General features: G+C 50.9%; 1 protein-coding gene across 2 annotated transcripts in view; it reads right to left on the bottom strand.

Annotated features, from left to right (window-relative positions):
- The window catches only part of RMDN3 (regulator of microtubule dynamics 3), a 42,414-nt gene that overhangs the window by 6,566 nt on the left and 14,250 nt on the right, over positions 1 to 21,598 (bottom strand). For both annotated transcript variants that reach the window (XM_075425492.1, XM_075425493.1), the window contains exons 7-11: positions 7,952 to 8,027; positions 7,162 to 7,239; positions 4,888 to 4,986; positions 2,856 to 2,909; positions 406 to 486 (exon numbers count right to left, since the gene is read on the bottom strand). In XM_075425492.1, the coding sequence (XP_075281607.1) occupies positions 406 to 486; positions 2,856 to 2,909; positions 4,888 to 4,986; positions 7,162 to 7,239; positions 7,952 to 8,027 (388 nt within the window). The remainder of the gene's footprint in view (positions 1 to 405; positions 487 to 2,855; positions 2,910 to 4,887; positions 4,987 to 7,161; positions 7,240 to 7,951; positions 8,028 to 21,598) is intronic.

Below are 21,598 nucleotides of genomic sequence, written 5' to 3'. Positions count from 1 at the left end.
CGTGTGGATGTGGCACTTTGGGACACGGTCTAGCAGGCACGGTGGGGATGGGCTGATGATTGGACTTGATCTCTGAGCTCTTTTCCAACCTTAGCGATTCTATGATCCAGCGAGGCTGTAACCCAGCCCTGCAAGGACCACAGCGCGTGCGGGGTGGTGTGCTGGGCCCCTGAGCCCCCATCAGCCACGTGCACACCTTCTTCACATCTTTCATCATTTTGCTGCATTGCTTTCCACACGCAGGTAACAGGTCCCAAGATAAGAGCAGCCCACACTAAGGAACAAGATACTTCAAAACCTGCACTTACAAGCTGGAATATCTTTTAGCAAACAATTTTATCTCTGCAACCATTTTATCTCTGCTCATCATCATCATCATCATCGTGTGCTTACTGAGACCGCTACCTCTTTCGTATTAGCCGGCAGCTCTGAAGCAAGGTTCATCCAGAGAACAGCCGCAGAGTTGTTCCCCAGGTCCCGGTAGCACTGTGGAGAAAAAATGACAACGTCAGAAGAGTTAAACGGCAAAAAAATAGGCAGCAAATGTAACTCAGCAATTATAAACCTTGGCAACTGGTAAAAAGAGCTATTTCTGCCCCCTAACCACTTGCACCATATAGTTTCAGGCTTCTGACATTTCCTGCAGCATCCCTCATTCACAACACATCACAATCACCATCAGACTACGGAATACCAGATTTCCTTTTTTCTTTGTTGTTTTTTCTTTGGTTTTTTTTTTAGTTTTGGGCGAAGAGATTGATTTTTTGGTCGGAGACTTTAAGGTGACCCTGTGATTTTCACCATTTTTGAAGCTCTATTTTTATTTCCACCACGCCACTGTTCCTCACACCACTTTCATCACAAAACCTCTACACTGAGAGCACATCATCTTACGAAGCTTACGTTCCCTAGGCTGTTAAAAGTGAGGTTCAGCTGCCAGCACTGTAACCTCTAATATTTACAGGTCTCTCGGGCCTCACAATAGGTGTGAAATACTCTTCATGGCGAAGTGTCCTCCGGCAGCAGAGAAACCGTCACCCTCTGTGTCACAGGAAGGTTTTCGGTGCCTAGAGAGCCACGGAGGCACTTGGGGACAATGAAATAAGCAGGGTAAAAGGAAGCAGTTGCTGGAAAAACCGCCAGCAGCAATGCAGTTGATCATTGGTGTCATTGCCACGAAAAGCCGGCGCTCGGCGAGGATCAGGACAGCAGTTCGACTCCCGCGGGGCTCTTGCTGCAGACCCTGCCGTGCCGCTGCACGCTGCGTGCGCACGGGTGTTTTGGCGATTTCCCTGCGTGGTGAGATGGCTCTGAAAGAAGGATCTGTTCTGCTGTGAGCACTGTCAGATTTCTGCATCCGCCGAATTCAAAACAGACGGTGTCATGGACATGCTCGCAGCCTTTAACAGCCCCGTGTCCCTGCACATCAGCCACAACCGTCAGCAGATAAAACACAATTCTCTTTGCTTTGACGTTTGACCCGTCAGAGCACTATCTCCTTCAAAATAACTGGACACCGACTGCACTTTTTACACGGCGTGATTCAGGACGCGATCCGAAGTGACAGAGCCTGGGACTAGGAAAAAAACCCCAAACCCAACTCAAACAGACACAAGTGGTCCTATTAACCTCTACGCTAACTTGTGCTCGCAGGGCGTTTCTGAAGCTCAATCCCATCGGCCAGACACGTGGTGACCTATTAGCCCAATAAAAACCTATCAACCCGTGTACACTACACACAATGAAACCCAACTTTTCACAACTCTGAAAATCTGTTCAGGTTAAGACTTGCAGGATTTGCTGCTGCAGCTTCACTGCAAATGAGTTCCAAGTCTTCCACTCTTTACTTCACACGAGACACTTAGGGGTGATTCTGAATCTCCACGAATGCTGGCTATATTTGCAAGCAGAGAGACGCAATTAAGAGCTCATTCATCACGGTACATAAGCAGCCAGAAACCAAAGGCTAGCTGATTCACGCAGCTGATTTTACCCAATGGCCTCGTGACTGAACACACAGCGAGCTGCGACACATCAGAGACAGAACCCAGCTGGGGCGAAGGCTGCTACACCTCTTGCTGGGTTTGCCTCCTCTGCCATCACCTTCATTTTCCTTTAACGGGACACTCACTGTGAAATGAACTCTGCGCCCAGGTTCCAGTAATAACGCACTCCAGGCCAAGCAGATCCTACGACTCGCACGCTACCCTGATAAAATTCACATTCTTTGGGACCTTGGGAGTTCAGGAATTTCACAGAGAATGACTACAGCTACTCTTTGCTACGCCCACTCTGGCTAATATTTCTAAAGCTATTTGGGCTTTAAATATTTCTAGACTCCAACTGGAGGCTGCAGGAATTAAGCAGCAATTTTAACATTTAAGAGTTCAAAACCAGTAATTCCCTCAATGCAAACAAGCAGATCTTTGGAGCTCCAGCTCCAGGCACTTGCGGTGTATTTAATCACTGCTCAAGGCTCCCATCTGTATTGGTGAAACACAGACATACGTTATCCTTTACTTCTCCCCACGGTTCTCTTTCTGCATACACCGCAGAAATCCGTGGCGGTGGTGGTGGGATTAAACCTCCAGCCTGTGCCACTTTATTCAGCATTTCATCTGTTAAGGATGCTCCAGCGGGTGACTCAAAGGCAAAGTCCTCCCTGAATTTTAATGCCTCTGCACTAGGCGATTTGGTCTTTTTCAGAAACTTTATCATCTTGCAAAACCTTGCTTCTGCGTGGAGTAATTTACACATGCTCAGCACTTTACAGCCAAAGACGATTTTTTAATACCAATATTTCTTACCCTAGGAGCATATGACTGATCTGAAGCAAGCAACAAGCGACTGGTTACCTTGGCAATGTACACTCTTCCCGCTTTGGAAAATCCCGGGCTCAGTTCCTCAACCTACGAGGAGGCACAGAGGGGAGGGTGCGACAGGCAGAGAAAAACAGACATTAGGATATGCAGAGGACACGGTTACTGCTTACACCAGGCTTATGGCATCTCTTAAAAAATTAAAAAAAAAAAAGAAAAGATGACTAAACCCTGCCCTGGTAAATGTGTCGATCAGCGTTAGGACTTTTCCCAGGCTTGCCTGGCTGGCTCGGTAGAGCCCCCAGACTCTCGCAGAGTTCCTGTCGCTCAGTGAGCACCATCCGCACGCTCACCTAACCTAAGCGCCATGGAAGATGGGCGAGGGGGTGAAGCCGAGCCCCCAGAAGCCAAGGGAAACTCAGCCCCAGCCTGACGCCCTCCTCCTCCCCAGGGACCTGCGCTGCTTGTAACCTCCTGGCCCATTCACTCTCACCCACCCGGGCTTCTCCCGAAGATGCTGGTGCCACACCTCAGGAATCTTGCCCCAGTTGTTTTATCTTCTCCTTCCCAGCTACTAGTTCCCAGTTTCCCAGTCACTCACGTCCCTCTGCCTTCTTCCACCCATCCCACTTCTAGTCCTCACTCTCCACACAACTTTGTTCCGGCACATTCCCCTTCCGAGCGCCCGGCCTGACCCGTGCCCCAGCCGCACCCGAACTCCCCGGCGTGCCCCACCACGACGCCCGAGCCCAGCCACCAGCGGAAGCACCGAGAGCCCCAGACAGACAACGCTCGTCCTCTTGATCCCGCTGTCTGCCTCAGACCTCGCTCAGCCTGCGACCAGCCCAGAGCTGCCAACGGCCGGACGATTTCCGTCCCCCTGCAGCGTGCCGCCCGCAGCCGAGCTGAAACGGACTCTGCCGAGCACACGGGCACCGCACTTGCTCGGGGCATGACCAGCTCCCAGAGGGATGTTTATGTGGCCGTTTCCAATTCTCGCTGTATTTGACCAAAGCTAAACCTCAGAAAAATGCAAGTTCCCGTCTCAAACCACAGCACCGCTCCAACTTATCCATCGAAGTGACAAGCTATCTGTATCTCTAATGCAAAGAGCCAAAACACGCTGCCTCAAGCTCCTCTCCAGAATGCTTGAAGCACTTTGGCTGAACAGCACAGGGCAGCCACCTATCACAAACTTCCCTCTCAAACAGCTAGAGTTTGGCAGAATTACAAGAAACGGGAACGGGTGTGACGCTCCGTGACTCTCTGCAGAACCGCTGGCCCAGTCTGTGGGTTACGAAGCGGCAGGGCGAGTTGTTTCTGTGACACTTCAGAGCCACCCGAGAGCGGTTCTCCCAGCCAAAGACAGCCTGATCAACTCACTCCTCTCGTGCAGCCCCTCGCAGCCACAGCTACATGCTCAAAACGCAGCTCGGGCCGTGTCTTCATTTCATCTTCATCAACAGGAGGACAAAATATGCCACTCACAGGGCAGGATTCTTACGCCGTGGGAAGAACCCCAAAGAAATTCTGTCTAGAAATACAGAAGCAATATACCCCTGACACCCTGAAGCAGTTGGCTTCACAAGTTTGAACTGGACAAATTCAACCTAATCAGACAGCCTTTTAATAAACCATTCTGCAATTAAATTAAAAAGAATTAATTAGAAATTAAAATGACAGAACGTTATGAGTATCTATGCAAGTATTCCCAGGGATGAGCACAAACAGACCCTACAGGCCCTGGAAGGGGACAGACCATACACATTTAATAGCAAGTAACGAACCGCTCCACTACGCAGCTTTCGAAAGGAAAAGCAAAAAAAACCCTGAAAAACAATTCTGAACACTTTTGAGGATCCCAAAATCATGTTCTGTCTGGCTGTTCTGTAACAGAGGCTCCAAAACTTTTTGCTTTCAGCAGCCTCCCTGCCACAGGGTCCCGCCAACGGAGACGAACCACGGAGCACTCGGGGAGTGACGAGCTTGAGCAGGACACAAGCACTCCAGCCGCGCTTGTGACTGCGCTCGTCAGCCCCGCGACTCCCCGCTCATCAGCTGTCATTACCCGCAAGAAGTTCTGCAGCGCGTCCTGGACAGTGGCTGTCGGGGGGGCCTCAAACAAAGCAGAAGCAGTCTTTTTTTCCAGCCATCCCAGGTGGGAAACCTGCAGAGAGAGTAGGATGAAGCTGCCAGACCCACTAGAGACACAGCCTGCGCAGAAGCAGACAGACAGGGACTCAGCCTGGTTCCTGCGGCTGGCTCGTGCGCCCGGGAGCGAGCCACGGAGCCGGGCAGTGCCGGCAGATTCTGGACCAACATCCAAGTCCCAGCCCAGCATTAAACCCGATTTGCTCTTCCTTGTCCCCAGCTTATACTCCAGGTCAGCTTGTGCAGTTCCAGACGTCCGCTGCCACCTGCCTAACGCCCCAGGTAGGCTTTGCCTCTGCAGCTGAACACCACAGGCACGCAACAGCGCGGGTGGCCAAGCCCCAGACCGCCGAACGGCGACCGCACGGGTCCCCGCAGCTCCCACCGCCGCACGGCAGCGCACGCGCACCGGGAGCCCTCCCGTCCCCCAGCTCAAACCCTGAACAGGAACGCACACGGATCCCTCGGGAGAAGCAGGCTAAAGCCTGCCCACCAACAGACAGCCACATTTTGAGGAACAGGTCGCTATTACAATTTCATGCTGTCTTCTCCTCCTGCTCCCAGCCCTCTCTCCAATAAGAAACACCCTGAAATTTCAGTGGGGGCAAGGACACACAGGACGGTAACTTCTGATAACACCTTCCTCGTTTAATACTGTTTAACTCCTACAATGCAGAACAGCAGAAGCACTAACGTACAGCTGCGCTTGTCTCACAGCTTCAGCAGCTCCAAGAGCAGTGAGGCTGCATAGAAATCCCCAGCAGAACGAAGAGCTAGGAGCTTCCACTGGTTTCGCTCACTGCTCCTCCGTAATTAACGGTGTCAATTATCTCAGCTACAATCGCTGCAATGTGACTTCTTTCCTGACAGCAGTGAAGTGCTTTCAAATTGTATAAACTGCAAAGTAGATAGTTACTGCAAACTCTTTCTTTTTACAGGCACTAAATCTGATTTATGGCAGTTGACTCCAAGCTTTTCCCTGTCAAGAAATACAAAGCAGACGGCACGCTTCCTCTAATACCTCCAGCACTCTGGTAGCAAGGGCAGGGGAAACACATGCAAAGGATTACACAGATATACTGTGTGCAGAAGCTCTTGCCAGCCCTGAAATGTCCTTGATCACATCCATATGTGCTTAAAGGTCTGAAGGCAGTTTGTTTGCACCGAGTAAAGCACAGGGAACAGCCAGCCAGTCTGCAGCTGTGCTCTTCCTAATCCATTCTTCGCCATTTCACCTCCCATGACGCCTGCAGTGACCGAAAAACTAAGCCCAGAGCCCCGAACCCTTCAGAGCTCCAAATCAGAGCAGTTTGGAAATAACGCTTTTAGCAAACAGCTTCCTCTGGGAAAGAGACAAAAACCAGGGGGAAATGGAGAGCAGAACAGTGGCAATAAGGAAATGCAACAGCACTAACCCCAGCAGCTTTCATTCTGTAGCAGAGAGGTACACCAAGCACTCTTACAGCCTTTTGCTGGTTTGGGGACAAAAGTATCACAAGAGGAAGAGCCAAGGACATTGCCAATACGAAAGCACACTCCTCGTGCTTTTAAAAACTTCAGTGTGCCTTCACTGCCACCAACCTCTCTCCACCTCCTCCTGATCACCAGCTCGGTGTTTCTGCAGTCGCTCTCTTCCTATGAACTTATACAAACTCTTCTTAAAAACCTGCACCATTCAAATCCAGTGCTTCCAGTGGTAACGCCAGTACGAAGGAATACGTTTTAGGTTTAACAGGAGGCAGCCAAGAGGGAGGGGGCCTGCCTAGGACTTCTCGCTTACAGTTCAGAAAACAGCTTCGATGGACAGCTGAAAGACTCCGAGCGACACTGCGTCCTGGCAGGTAACAGCTTCAGTCATGTTTTACAAACGCACCACACCACCAGCTCTTACATCGTCAGAGGTTTCCGAATGCATTTATGGTATTCACCAGCAGAGTGTTCCTCTCAGCACTGTTCAGGACTGAAGCGAAGAGTTTCTCGATCCCATGCAAGTGCAGCTTTGAAACTACTTCTTCAAGCCACTGGGACATTCCCCTGCCTGTCCTTTCTGATACGATAGCCGAGTTCAGCAGCTAAAGAGCGTCCTCAGCCCTTATGGCTGGTGGTTCGGATCCGCTTATCTGTCACTCAAACAGGGAATTAAATTCCAAGGAGGAAGAAACCAGCACAAAGTGGTAATACACTGTTTTACCTGGTAACACCAGCGGCCCAGAAGATAGTAAGACACTGGATCCTCTGGCTGCAGTTCAATCGCTTTATCAATGTGTTCCTACGGAATTCCACAATTTAAGCATCAGGGATCAAGAAAATGACAGCTATAGATTTCAAATTCTCATAAAATGGTTTCAGCGAACACACAAAAACAGCATTTTACCAGCCTCAGAGACAAGAATTCTCACACACACAAAACATGAAGCTGCCCTTCATTTTGTCCTGCTGCCTTCTCAGAGATTTGACATAACCAGCTTGCTGGTCGCGTCAAGAGCTGACGAGGTGGGAACTACCCGGGGCCTGCTCTGCAGCAGCTCCTGCGTGTGCACCCTCCTACCCTCTCACATCCCCGCTGCGGATGAAGGGCAAATAAAGGAATCCGAGGCAGATTAAATCCTCTTTGAAAAATAACTGCTTTGCATTTACAGGAGGGTGCAAGCACGCTCGCAGGCAGTTACAGATGAAGAGCTGGTGCTGCATCTTCTTACCACGTGGTAATTTCACGTGTCAAGCTCTCAGTCTCATCATATACACACATTTTATCTGCAAGGCTTTTCTTCTTGTTTTTTTCTGAGATTACCGTGTGCAGCATTGCAGGACCAGACCAGTCACCCCCACCACAGCTGCTGGCATCACCGTGCTCAGCCCAAACCGCCCACTCACAGCATCTCCTCCCTACTAAGCGCAGGAGCCGATTTTCCCAACTTCCTACTCCAGAAGTAAGAACTGTTCCATACTTACACAACCACCAGCACGTCCTTTCTACTCACCTTGAAAACATACCCAGCTTGAATGCGCTTCTGAATACTCTCGTGTTCCGCCAGCTGCCCGCAAAGAACAGCGTACCTGCACGGAGAGACGTCTGCATGAAACGAAATCGTTCTGAACACACATTCGCATCCCGGTGAGCTCTACAGCAGGAAGCCGTACAAGCGCACTACAGCTTCACAGCTGGCTGGGGAAAACAAGGAATGCTGTGCATCCTTCAGAGGGAAGGGACACAGGCAGTAAAAATTCAGCGTAGAAGGCGGCGTTAGCTTCAAGGGTGCTGGCAAGTCCCCAGGAGCGGCTCGCTGTGACACGGAAGCTCGCCGCGCCGAAGGCTGGGAAGCCTTCCTTCCACACCAACGCTTTACACCCCAAACTTCTTCACCCAGCAACAAACCGTGGCCAAGCACAGAGCAACGAAGAGCGAACGCTACTGCAGCGAGAGCCAGGACTACGGGAAGCTCCAACTCGGGCACGCAGCGACTTCCAGGCGCAACGCCCAGCCTACGGCACAGCGGTCGGCTACTTTGAGGGGAAACACACGAGAACCTACCGCCCTCCTGCAGCCCCACACGGCCACCGAACTTGGGAAACAAAATAACACGTTTTCAGTGTCGCAAGTGCCAAGCCATTCAGCTGTGTCTCATAGGAGATCATAAACTTTGACCCCGCGAAGCACAGTACCCAGCAAAATTCTCTATTCCATGCGCTGCGAAAGTTACAGCAGGTTAATTACGCATGGGCTTGCACCCTCCCACCTCACCCCCCCCCATCACAGCAGTTCTGACCCCCTCGCTCCCTGCACTGCTCCCAAGGAACAACCAACCGTCGGGGCGGGCAGGGGCACCGCTGCTGACCGGAACAGGCGAACCGAAGCTTCGGCCGCGCTGCGCCGGCCTCTGCCGTCCCGCCCAGCCGGGAGCTGCGGGGTGGGAGAGGCTCCCCCTCCTCTCCGAGCCTGGCTCAGGAAGCACTAGGTGGAACAGACGGACAAACGGACACCACCAGTCTCGTCCTTTCAGAAAATGAAGCTGGAAAGGAGAACGATGCAAGCGAACCTCCCTCCCCTGCGATTTCTCTTCCCACACCCGCAGCCCAGCGTCGCGGGGTGCTCTGTCCCCTCCCGCCACGCCACCCCCCGGAGCAGCCCTGCTGATGGTTACCCCAACAGACACCCGGGCAGGATGCTGTCAGAAGGCGTTCAGATCTCCAAGCACGCTTTCTTCTGTGTCACGAGAGATCCCACAAAGCATTTCACAGCTCCTTGCTCTTGCCTGAGCCAAGTTTGCAACGTGGAGGTTATGATACAAAGAAGTTGCGTTTCCCGAATATTTACAATTCTGTCATTAAATCTCACTCCTTTAACATGTTTATTTTCTGGGGAAAAACTCTGGTTCAGTTCTAAACTTCCTATTTCCCATGATAAGGGAAAAGATGACCAGATCAATGCCTGCACTCGGTCAGACCCACTTCCTCCAGCTGCCCGAGCTCACGGCTGCGCTGCCACGGCCCGTCCCTTGCAGACGATGAAGTTACGTGGGTTTGCCATCTTCCCCAGTTTGCTTCCCAGCAAACACCAGCCTGTGCTAAATACCCCTCACCACAACATGCCTGGGCTTTAGAAATACAAGCCCATAAAAGGCTTATTTTCTGAGCTCACGACAGAAAGCGCTCCCACACAACACATCAGGCAGCCTGTAGCCCTGCCGAAGGCAGAGGAACTTCCCAGAGCGCGGCTCACAGAATCACAGAATCACAGAATAGTAGGGGTTGGAAGGGACCTCTGTGGGTCATCTAGTCCAACCCCCCCGCCGAAGCAGGGTCACCCACAGCAGGCTGTAGAGGACCTTGTCCAGGCGGGGCTGGAATATCTCCAGAGAAGGAGACTCCACAGCCTCCCTGGGCAGCCTGGGCCAGGGCTCCGTCACCCTCAGAGGGAAGAAGTTCTTCCTCGGGTTCAGCTGGAGCTTCCTCTGCTTCAGTTTGTGCCCATTGCCCCTTGTCCTGTCGCTGGGCACCACTGAAAAGAGCTTGGCCCCATCCTCCTGACACCCACCCTTCAGATATTTGTGGCTCCTACAGCCACACTGCTCAGGCTCCTGAAGACGTGGGCAGGCGTCAAACACAGCTGGGTCAGGTTTAAGGTTCTGCAGCAAAACAGGGCAACGCCCGGCCTTCTTAACGTGGAAGCTCGAACTCTGCACAAGGGCCCTTCACACCGCCCCGTCCTTCCCCAGGAGAGCCTCGCCAGCCCCGCCAAGGACCAACGAGTCCGACGGGACCCGGAGCCACGCAGCCCGATCCCCCCACCAAGCACCACATCGATGCCGCGTGCTGCAATACGCAGCTGCCAAGGAACACAAGCGCCAGAGGTCTGCTACCAGCCTGGGGAAGCGTCACGTGAAACGAGCAGTCAGCGGGGCTCCTAGCTTGGTGTCATGAAACGAACTACAGATAAATAAATAATTTTTTAAAACTATGAATGGTAAGAGATGCCTGAACTGTATTTTTTTTTTCCACTGTGGTCTCAGGAAAAGACGACTCTACCTGCCCCAGCTCTGCTGGTCTCAGCCCTCTGCACGAGCCACCCTTCCCAGCTGGTGCCTCCAGGTCCAGGGCCACCAGCCGGCCTCTCGCTGATTTTCACCGGCAAGATTTTGCAGCTCCGAGATTCGAGGCTCTGGATGTCTTCAGATCCCGACATCCCCTCCTCTCTCGGCAGCGCCAGTCTGGCTTTCTGCTTTTTTCTCTTCTGCTTGTTTAGCTTGGCTGGCTGGAGCTATTTATTCTGGTTCATTTTGTGAAATGCCTCGGGACGAATGTCACGAGAGGGACTATTGCGTTGCGGGAGGACTGACCAGCACTAACAGCACAGATTAAAAATAATGAGTTAGGGAAGGGGATTTTCATCTTCTGTAAACAAGATGTAACCTCTGAAGCACTGCTCAGATCGATGTCTCAGCAGTTACCGAAACCTTGTATTACGGTATCACTCACTTACTAACCAGAACTACTCATCAAGCTGCCGACAGCGGTCAGACTGCAAGCTCCCACAGGGAGCTCCGCTCAGCAAGGATTTCCCCGTTTATTAGAAAATAAACTCTGTGGAAGCAGACACTACCAGACGAGACCGCCTGTTCTTCCAGCTCCAGTCCCCGGGCTGGGAAGGGGCAGCTTGGAAGCCAGCTCGTTTTCGAGGCTGCACTCTGGCTGACTCCGGCAAAGCAGCACCCCTGGCCCCGGGGCGCCCAGCACCCCCGGCTCCGCGCCAGGGGGGGGTTCGCCAGCCCAGACACAGCTCTTCCCTCCCCTGCCCGCCCCAAAGGCTCGCTAGCCCGGGTGCTGGCACGCCTGCCTGCTTAAGGCAAATTAAAAAGAGATGGTAAGGCAAAGGGGAGTATGAGGAGACGGGGAAAGCAGCGGGGAGCAGCAGTGATTTCGCAGCCACTTCATAGAAGCGGGGTGCCTTTCATATGGCTGAAGACCAGCGAAACAGGGAAGTCTGACCACTGACAACAGCACGAAGAGAGGAAGGTCCTTTCCTTCTACTGACACAGAAGTTTGCTGCATATGAATTTCACTAATTTCTCATTGCAATGCCCAGCAAATTAACGAGCTAGGGTATGCTCCTGTTCAACAGCCGTGAACAGAACACATCTTGCCAGCCTGCAGAAGCGGTTCAGTGCCACTCCAGCCGCACTGCGAGGAAATCCAGAGAGGTTTTGTCACACACAGGCAAGGAAATCAAAATCCTTGTCGGAGCTCCACTTTCTCTTACCAGAGTCAGAAGAAGCTAGAATAAAACTCTTTCTAATCGAGCAAATAATTTGCAGAAACAGAGCTAAAAAATACACATCTTGACACAGAATTCAGAAGTTTGCCCAGTGTTTTAGGAGTATGCCCATTTTTTTGTCTTCCTGTGCCCTGAGTAGAGACATGTTCGTCTCCTCACTTGAGCAGGGGAAGGAGACAGGCCATTAGCACGCGGGTAGTTAGACTGCAATGAAACACGCCAAAAATTAAAATAATTCTTGATTTACGGATTAGTACCTTGGGAGAGACAGCAGAATTCTCAGTGACTTAAGCTGAAATTAATGACCAGCTAGTCATAAAGAGCTCGGAAACAAGCCTCAGCTTTTCCAAGAGACAAGATCGACGGAAGAAATGAGGCAGGCAGCGGTCCTCCTCCGGGCTCGTCTGCACAGCGAGCTCGGCGAGGAGGTCAGGGCGCGAATCCAGAGAGCATCAGCCAGGCTGAAGTAACTCCCCATTTGGGCGTACTCGGCAGCACCGTACCCCACCGGGAGATGCCCCTTCCTCACAGGCCCCATGGCAGCGTTTCTCTGTTCTCCAGCACAGCCTGGTTTCTGCCCCGCCAGCAGCAGCAGCCCCCGGCCGTGTGCCAGCTGAGCGTCCATACACGCTGGGTGACGCTGCAGCAAGCCAGGTCACTGCTGCGGTCACTGCGGGTCACACGTCTTCCCAGACGAGGGTCAGAATTCATCAAGAGCCTTCCTGGCTTGACATGGGAGATCAAAGCCCAGTCTGAGGCCTAAAAAAGCCAAGATTTATGCAGATAGCAACACTGTACAGACTGGCTGAAAAGGGTACTTGACAACGACGGCATGTACGCTACAAACTTCAGCACAATAGATCATGTTCTAGATTAAAGCAACACTGATTTTCCACTGTCACTGTCCCAGTTTTCCATGGGGATTAAAATTTCATATGTGTATTTTCACACTAAAGGATCCCATCAAAAGCTGAAGCGATGAACACTGGCTTCATCCCTGTTCTGACTCAAAAGTACTTACAGCTGCTCTTTAAATGGTGAAAAAATAAACCCCATCAACACAGGCACACTTCTCAGGCTGCTTTCCAACGCCCCTTTAATAACTTTTCATTTAATACCTTCTGAACACTGGCTGCTGCCCAAGGAGTTCTGAGACATCAAATGTTTTTGCCTTCGGATGACCCGCACGGGTCACCACGTGCACGTTCTTCACAGCTTTCTGAGCAGTCACCAGGTACCGCCGCCATCCTCTCCGCTGCACGATGCTGTGCAGGGCTTGCTGTTGGTGCTAAGCAAGGCTTCCTTCACCCAGGTTTGGCTCTGGCTCGGTGTTTCAGGAGCCTGAGAACGTCTCCTTGCCGAAGGCGATGCCTCTCCGCACACCGACGTCCCAGACCGGGACTGCACCCCAGACGTGTGCCGCGAACCCAGCTGCTGTCTCAGCTCTCTGCTTTCAACCCCTGTTTTGCCTTTGGACTCCTGGGAGCAAACGTTTTCACCTAACTGCTGAATTAAGACACCACCTCTCTCGTTTGAAAAGACCATCACTGCACAGGCATAATTAGGAATGCTTTTTTCGAGCAATTATTGCTTTGGATCTGTTGACACCACCTGCCGGTTCTGCCCCGCGACCTGACGTGGGGACGCCCTTCTGCACCTCTCTGCAGGCAGCTCTAGCTCCTATTGACGAATGTGCTGAACAGCACACGTCCCGGCGGACTCGGCAGCCTCCCCCAGCTGCGCACAGCTTCCCCCCTTTCCCACTTCCAGCCCGTTACCAAGCCCACGCTGTCCCACTCAGCCCTGCGCGAGGGAATGTGCCCGGCACTCCCCAGACCCCGAGCACACAGCCTCCGAGGGCCAGCACCCTCACCCACGCTGCCGGGCGTCCCTGCACCTGAGCTGCAGTTTCTCAGGGAGGTGGCAGACCCCGTCAGGCTCCAGCCTACATTTGAAACAGCTCCAAGTGCCAGGGCAGGCAGGGAAGCTGGGCGAGCTGCTAGTTTCCTGGATCCCCTCCTTACCCTCTAAAAACCAGTGCTACCTCTGCCACCTTTCACTGCTCTCGTAGTGATGCAAAATTAAGCCATCAGTTATGTATCATAGCTAGTGTTTCTCATTTTCTGGTAATAGTTCTGTTTTTAATGCCTCTGAAACATTTTAGCAGTGATTTTAATTTAACTTGCTAGAATTTCATCCTTGTTCTACTTTCCTCTGCTGTACAGGACATTGAAAGATGTCTTCTTGTAGTTCTAATAATCTCCTCTGCTCTTTAAAGGAAACAAAAGTACCATAATTAAAGGCTTCTTTTATTTTTATTAATGAGTAGCTTATTGTTTGCCCTGGACCTCTAAAACCCTGCCATTAAACAAGCTTGGAACTACCCGCAAGCACTTTACTCCTACAGCTCCTCCTGCGCTCAAGGCTCCTCACAGCCCTGTAGTTTCTTCTGAAGTTCTCATTGCCCGCGGAGATCTCCCCCATGCTCCTACAAGGACATTCAACCTTCACTTTATGGTAATGACTCTACAGAGGGTTTGCTTTTATAACACCTTGGAGCAGGCCCGACTCATTGCTCGGTGCCACATCAAGAATTCTTTCTCTGCTTTTAATGCTCCAGGACATTGTCATCCTCTTATCTCATTGCTGCTGCGTACAAGAAAAGAAAAAAAATAACTGCTACATGATGTTCCAACAGGACACTTACCGAGTCTTTGGGGAAGCAAAGAGAGCAACAGCCTTCTTGCATTACTGCAGATTCTGCCCTAAAAGATCTTCAGAGCTCTGTAATTTTCCTCAGCTTGTGTGTCTCTACCCAAGCCAACCAGTTTACGCACGTTCTATTTCCACATGGAATTTCAGTTCACAGGGACCCTCTGTTACCTGTCGATATGTTTAACATCGGAGTTTTTAAACACACAACACTCATCCCCCAGCACAACAACTGCGTAACAGAATTTGCATCCTGCTGTTAAAACAAACACAGTAAGGATCTGGGTTTCACCACTTAAATGAGATTATTACTTAGTCCACGAGTTTTTCTAGTTCTATCTTCTTAGTCTTAAGAAAGTTACGATTTCAGGTATATCAAATAATCCAAAATCCCACAGATTTTTGCTGCACAATCTGTTCTTGGGCAGGAGGGAATCATTCTTCTCCGCAACTGCTATGAACTCTCCAGCAGGATTTCTACTGTCATTCTAGCTGCTTCCTACCCACAGCCCTACGCGCGACTCCCTCCCGCCCAGCAGCTTAGCAAATTTTCAACTTTCTCAACAGCCAGTTGCTCTTAGCTCCGTATTTTCCTGGACATTTACTACACTACTGTATCCTCATTAAGTAAAAATCTTCCCCCAAGTTTTTAACTATATGTATTCACCTTCGCTTACTGCTCCAAAACTGCCAATAACGGTGCTGTAATTGCGACAGCTCATGTCCAACTGCCATCTATCAACGGCTAGCTCGAGGAGACCTACATATCTCTAACTCCAGGGAGCAGGCCCTCTCAGATTTAACGAGCATACACAATTATCTGGAAGTGCAATTATTTTTTTAAAATTATTATTCCTCTTTTCACCCCCGACATTTCCTAGACAGACTGGTTTGGGAGTACCGTGGAGCCAAGACTGCTGGCTTTCTATAAGAAAAGTAAACAGAACAGAATCTGCACAACTTGGGCTTGAGCCACACGTATTCCTTTAAAAAGAAAACAAAACCCAGCAAAAAAAAGCCAAGCATGCAGCAGCACAGGCCTTTGGGGATGAAGACTGGTAGGATGGGAGAGTTCACAAGAGGCAGAATTCAGCGGGGCAGCCCACGGTCTATAGGAGAACCCACCACACTCCAAACGATGACAGCGTCCAGACTAATCCCAGGAAAGCTGAAAATCACCACCTACTACGGAAACACGTAACACGTGCTGGGACTGCCTTACACACGTGCCTTGGAAACCAATCGACCTTTCAACAAACGGCTTTCAGCTCTTCCACTCACCCTGAAGCCCAGCATCAGGGCGGAAAGCAACCCTACAGAGCAGCCGCGCTACGCGGCGTGACCCCTGTCAATCCTGAGACACCCCAGAGGGCTCTCCGTTCCCCGGACTGGTGACATCAAGCAGCTCATAATTCATGGCGACCCTGGCAGCTGGCTCCAGTTCAGAGGACATTCCTTCTCCCCTTCTCTCGCTGTTGTTCTGGCCAGGTAAGAGGCGGTGGAGAGCAGGCACAGCGCCAAGTCAGTGGGAGCCCACGCGCTCCCCTCGGCGCCTGGGGCTTGCCCAAGGCAGGGAAACGGAGCAGCCAGGTGTGGGGTGCAGAAATGACACCCAGAACCACCTACCCCTCAGGTCCCCAACTCTTTCTGCTAGCACAGGTGAGGCTCTAAGAGACGTATCTACCTGCTCTGCCTGCCTCCTGCTGCCAGAGGGACTGCGCCGTCACACCAGAAAGTGATGGCAGGAGGGAGCGACAGCGCAAACCCTGCAGCCGGGGAGCTGGGCTGGAGTACAGCATCACACTCTGTCTTGAACGGGGAAGCTCTTACTGAATTCCAGATTTCTCGCCTGTCTGCAAACATCACAGCCAGCAGCAGCACAGCTGGGCCGTACTCCGTACACCAGGCTTCCTCCCGAGCCTGCACATCCCATGCCTGCAGGTTTCCCCCTCCAGGAGGATAAGGAGGCACACGCTGTGGAGACAGCAGCGGGCACACACCACTGATACTAAAGACTCTACTCGCATGCAATAGTTCACAAAGTTAAAACAAACTACGATGAAACATGATTTAAATTAGAAAAACAAACCAACACTGAAACAATTTTTTAACTCTCCTATGCTGAAAATTCTTCCCCTCAGTCAAATGCTGTGAGATGAGCTGAGGGTAATGGAGGCAAAAGACGGCTGGCTTTGAAGAAGATCACCCATGTCCTGACCACCTGCGGTCACCGGGATGCCACACTTCTGCAGCAGTAACGGCGTTGACACTGGCAGACAGGGCGACCACGAGAACGGCCACACACTCCCCTCCGTCCCTCCAGCAGTGCCAAACGGCAGGTGACGCGTCGGTAAGAACGGAGGCAAGGGCCGGCACGTGCCAACCCCTCCTCGCAGCATCTTCCGGCCTCCACTCGGTCAGGTCTTGTCTGGATTTTTCTTTCCACGTCTACTCGCTTTTTGAAGCCACAGAAGCTTTCAGCAGCCACCGGGCCTGGGGCAAAGCACCCTGCAGCCCAACCATGTGCATGACACAACACAACACGTTTCCTGTGGTGTGAGCCACCTTTCTTCGATGCCATCTCGCTCCTGCTTCGGAAGAAAGCGCTCCCACGCCACCCCCTCCGTGCCACCTGATGTACAGATGAAGCTCTGCTCCTCTCGGCTCCCTTCCTCCCAGCCTGGCAAGGCTTCAATCCACCAACTCACTCCATTCACCAAAGCGGTTCTGTGCACCTCTGGCAGCGCCAAGGTTTCACAGCACCCTTCCAGAGAGGGCAAGGACAGGTTGGCGTAGTTTTATAAGAGGTTCTGTTCATCACATTCCCACTCCACACAAGCATAGCTCCCCTGTTTTCAAGTGAAAAATTATTCAGCACAGCCCACCCTAAGCTGCAGGTGCAAAGATGTGTAAGACTGAATCATCCACAGGTACTGACCTAAACAGGTTCTGCTGCGAAATCCCTGTCAGCAAGCAAGGGAACCTGGCAGAGCTGTAACTGGGCTAAGGTGATCTGCAGGTCACTGGAGGGTGAACATGGCAGCTTCATTGCTGGAGGTCTGTTTAATCTGTTTTGAGAAGTACCCACCAGGAGCAACACAACTTTGTCTTGCAGTGAACAAATTACCTGCATCTCCTTTACCCTAATTTTTGCACGATTATCTGTTCTTCGAAAATTACTGCGAACGAATGGACACTGAACCGAGTGGCAAACAAAATCCCCTGACAACAACACTGATGCTATCAAATAACTCTATCAAGTTGGGTAATAGAGTAGAGATTAAATTTAAATAGCCTGCAGACTAGCATATCCTAGAAAATTCATCAGTTAATGGGGGGTGGCTGCAGAGAATCAAATTTAAAGGTTACAGCAGACCATAAGCAGCCCAAGGCAACAACAAGACGCTGTACTAGCGAGCCTCAGCTAAACTACTATGTACAATTTTGAGCAATAAATTAAAAAGAAGAAAGGAAAAAGGACAAGCTGGACAGAGTCCATAAGACAACGAGGAGAATAAGAGGTCTGCAGAACACCACCACACTAAAAGGTTGCGACAAGCAGGTCTGCTTTCTTTCAAAACGTTGGATGAATGCAACAACTATTGTACTCCTACAAATAGCTCCTCACGTTAAACTTCTTTGCCATGCCTAGAGTGGACAGAACTAAAAGCAAAGCTTAGGTTACTATCAGGAAAAATCCATATAGTTATATATAAATTATATATATATATATACATAATGGCCATAACATTAAATACACTGCTTGATAAACCAGGAGAAAGGGGAGAGCAGGGGACAGGACAAGCCCCGTCAGCAGACGTTTTCAGGGATCAGGGACTGTTTCGGTACGCCCGGCGTGCACCTTCGCAAGAAGACGAGCGAGATGACTTTCTGGAGGTGCCTCCCAGCTCTGTGCTCCCGATTCCTTAAACACCAGCATTCAAACACTTTTCTGGGTCAGCGTTCTGTTTCATACTTAGTTCACACTGCTGTGAACACCTTCAGGTTCCAAGGAAACCTGACAAATTCTGTTACGTTACGTGTTAGCTAGTAAGGAGTTTACTCACCCACATAGCTAAAACCAAAGTTAATTTTCATTAGTGATTTAAGCCAAAATTCAGATGACTGCCACAGCAAAGCAAAGCTGAAATATCCCCTTCTCTGCCTGCACTGAAATCCATCTTTCCTTGATCCCAAAGAAGTTAAAAGCTTCACCAGCTGCCTCAGCTGGGACACAAAATGTGTCTTCAGTTTCATTCCACTTCCACATTGGCTTTATCTGCTGGCGATCTCCAGTCTGCCTCGGGAGGCGGCAGGAAGGCACCACACGCCTTCTCTTCGTAGAACAGAATGTGCTCACCCCCAGTGCAGTCTGAAGATACAAGTGGTATTTATTGTGTAGAACATATAATTTTTTACAGAGTGACGCTTCTTTAAACCTCTGGTTTTACTCAGAAGACTTGCAGTTTCAGCTGTCCTCCCAAGAGCTACCAGCCAAGAGCCCGGACACACCTGAGCAAGACGTTCAAACTGTGAAAACAAGACTGCAGGAACCAGTAGTGCCTTCAAGGAAGGTGTCACCTGCACCAACACTGATGAGAAGCTGCAGAATGAAGCCTTTCGTAGTGCATGAGTTGTTTTCCACATGTAGCATTACCAGCTGTGCTATGGGAGCTTTCTACTGACATACACTCTTCAAGCCTCAGTTCTCAGAACTTCGCTTTTCCTTATGCCTAAAAAATAAAAAGCAACCCACAGACTGTAAATGTCAAGTTACTTCACTCTTTCCACGGAAAGGAGGGAATATTGATCCCTGCTGAGATTTCTCTGGTCCCTGCACATGCTTTTCAGCACTTGCTCTTCCTTGGCTCCTCTCCGGTGCTCCCACTCTCAGAGCCTCCGTGGCTCGGGACACGGAGCCGTGTCAGGGTACCAGCACCCCTGATGCAGGGAGGGACCCTCCCCAGTCAGGGGGATGCTATCAGGCGGCTCTAGCTGCATGCTGGTTTTCCTCCTTTAAGTTCTGAAATATCTTCTAACGCCTATTTCTGTCTGCTACAGTTGCTTCTGCCCCTAATCTACACTGTCAGTAACGTCCCGTTTAATCAGCCCAGGGAACAGGAAACACTCGGCCCATAAACCCAGACATAGCTCAAACTTGGCCAGATCTGGGCACTAATCCATGAAGAGTTAAATCCTGAAATACTGCCAGCTGTTAAAATTAAAGCTGTCTTCAAGTCATATCCGGAATGCTGTCACTTTTCAAAAAACTGGTATCTACCCCCAGACAGCCTGACGTACCAACAGAAGCTGAAGGGCTGGTACCCAGTGCAGTGGCTATCCAGGGTGCAAGACGCTCCACCAACGTGGCAGACTCTCAAGAAGAGAGGGCACATTTTGGAGGCTCATCCAACCCAAGAACACGTCCTCCTCCCGCTTTCTCTGGCACATACCTAATACCTCCGAGAGGGCCACAGCTTATTACTGCTTCTGCAGTGACAGCTTTCGGCAGTCAGCAAATAGCAATTAATTTCCATTGTGAAATATCCAACTCAAACAAAAGCTGCTAATACAGCACCTGCAAAGTTTTTCCCCGATGGACCTCTGCAACCCCTCGCTGCTCTGGTTGTGCTTCCAATACTTCTCCTAACACCCGCGGGGAGCCAAGGCAAACACACAGCTCGCGAGCCGCTCCTGCTCCCTAAAGCTGTCGTTCTGTGCTTGCAGTCGCACTGCGAACAGCACAGCCACACCGAGACAGAAAGCAGATTCTAACAAGGCCACAATCGTTTCTCTCACTTCTTTTGTGAGGGTGTCACAACTCACGGACATATTCATGTCCGAGCAGCAAACCGCACAGGTTTGTGCAACGATCGATGCCTCTCCCACTCACCCCTACAAGCAAGAACAGGCCCGTGAGCTCCCTCTGTCCTCCTGCTCATGAGCTGAAATCAGCTAAGGGAGTAACCAAATTAGCTGGACATAACATCTAGCTGTAGAGATCTTTTACAATTAAAGCAGAGAATTACTTTGGTGCCTGTACCAATACTAAGAATCGGGTAATTACAAGGCAGGAGTACACAGGCACGAAGAACACTTGGTATAATATCAAATACAAATCTATTCTACAGGAATAATTCTGTAATTACAAGGCAGGAGTACATAGGCACGAAGAACACTTGGTATAATACCAATCAAATACAAATCTATTCTACAGGAAGGAAACACATCAAACGCCCACCACAGCTCTCGCGTTTCTGTACTCCTCAGCGGCGCCTGCAAGGGAAGCCCAGCCAGAGCTCAGTCCCACCACACAAAGGCCGACGTCTCTGAGCAGCCCTGATCAAACCCCAGCTCCTCTGAGCAGCCCTGATCAAACCCCAGCTCTGCTTCAGCCAGCTCTGCGGAGACGGCTCTCGAGGGACCTCCTGACTTCTTCGGCAAGCGACTACAGTAACAGCTTTGCGCCAAATCCAGTGTCAAGCAGACCCTCGGGATCCACGGAAGGACTCTCCTCCATACTTGGGCAGATCCCAAGGCTCGTCCAGACAGTCCCAGACACTGACTGCTTTCTCTGCCATTCCTGAGAAACCACTCGCTATCACGCTGCCAGGGCCTTCCAACCAGCCAGCCAGAAGCGGCTCCCAAGCTGCAGCCAGTCACGCTCTGCTCAGAAACCCCTTCTTGTTCACAGAGTTATTTGCCTTAAAATGTCAGTCATCACTGCACCAACTAGGAGGCACTGAAAGAGGGGGAAAAGTTTTATTTGCAACCATGATGGTATGTAAAGTACCTTCTGTATCGCCTGACAAGCATCACCCCTCGAAGGCAATAAAGCAGGGGACGATTTGTGCCACGAAGCAAACCACACAGCATGGAGATCAATGAGCAAGCACCGAAAACCAGCACAACTGCGTCTTCAGTAACCCATAAGCATTAAGTGGCACTTGATAAAACAGAAAATGACCATCAATGTGAGAGACTGCACACAGCAAAAACGCAGCCCTAACGACACCTACGCAGTCACAGGCTTCACACAGCCTGTGTCGTGCAGAAGGGACACGAAAACGACTGGGAATATTTCCATTACAAAGTCCACTTATTGTGGTGTGAAAAAGAGAACGACAACGTGGACTGCGGCATA

The sequence above is a fragment of the Opisthocomus hoazin genome, chromosome 7, assembly GCF_030867145.1.
Source record: "Opisthocomus hoazin isolate bOpiHoa1 chromosome 7, bOpiHoa1.hap1, whole genome shotgun sequence".
NCBI classification, from domain to species: domain Eukaryota; kingdom Metazoa; phylum Chordata; class Aves; order Opisthocomiformes; family Opisthocomidae; genus Opisthocomus; species Opisthocomus hoazin.
This window is presented reverse-complemented; position numbering and strand designations above follow the sequence as displayed.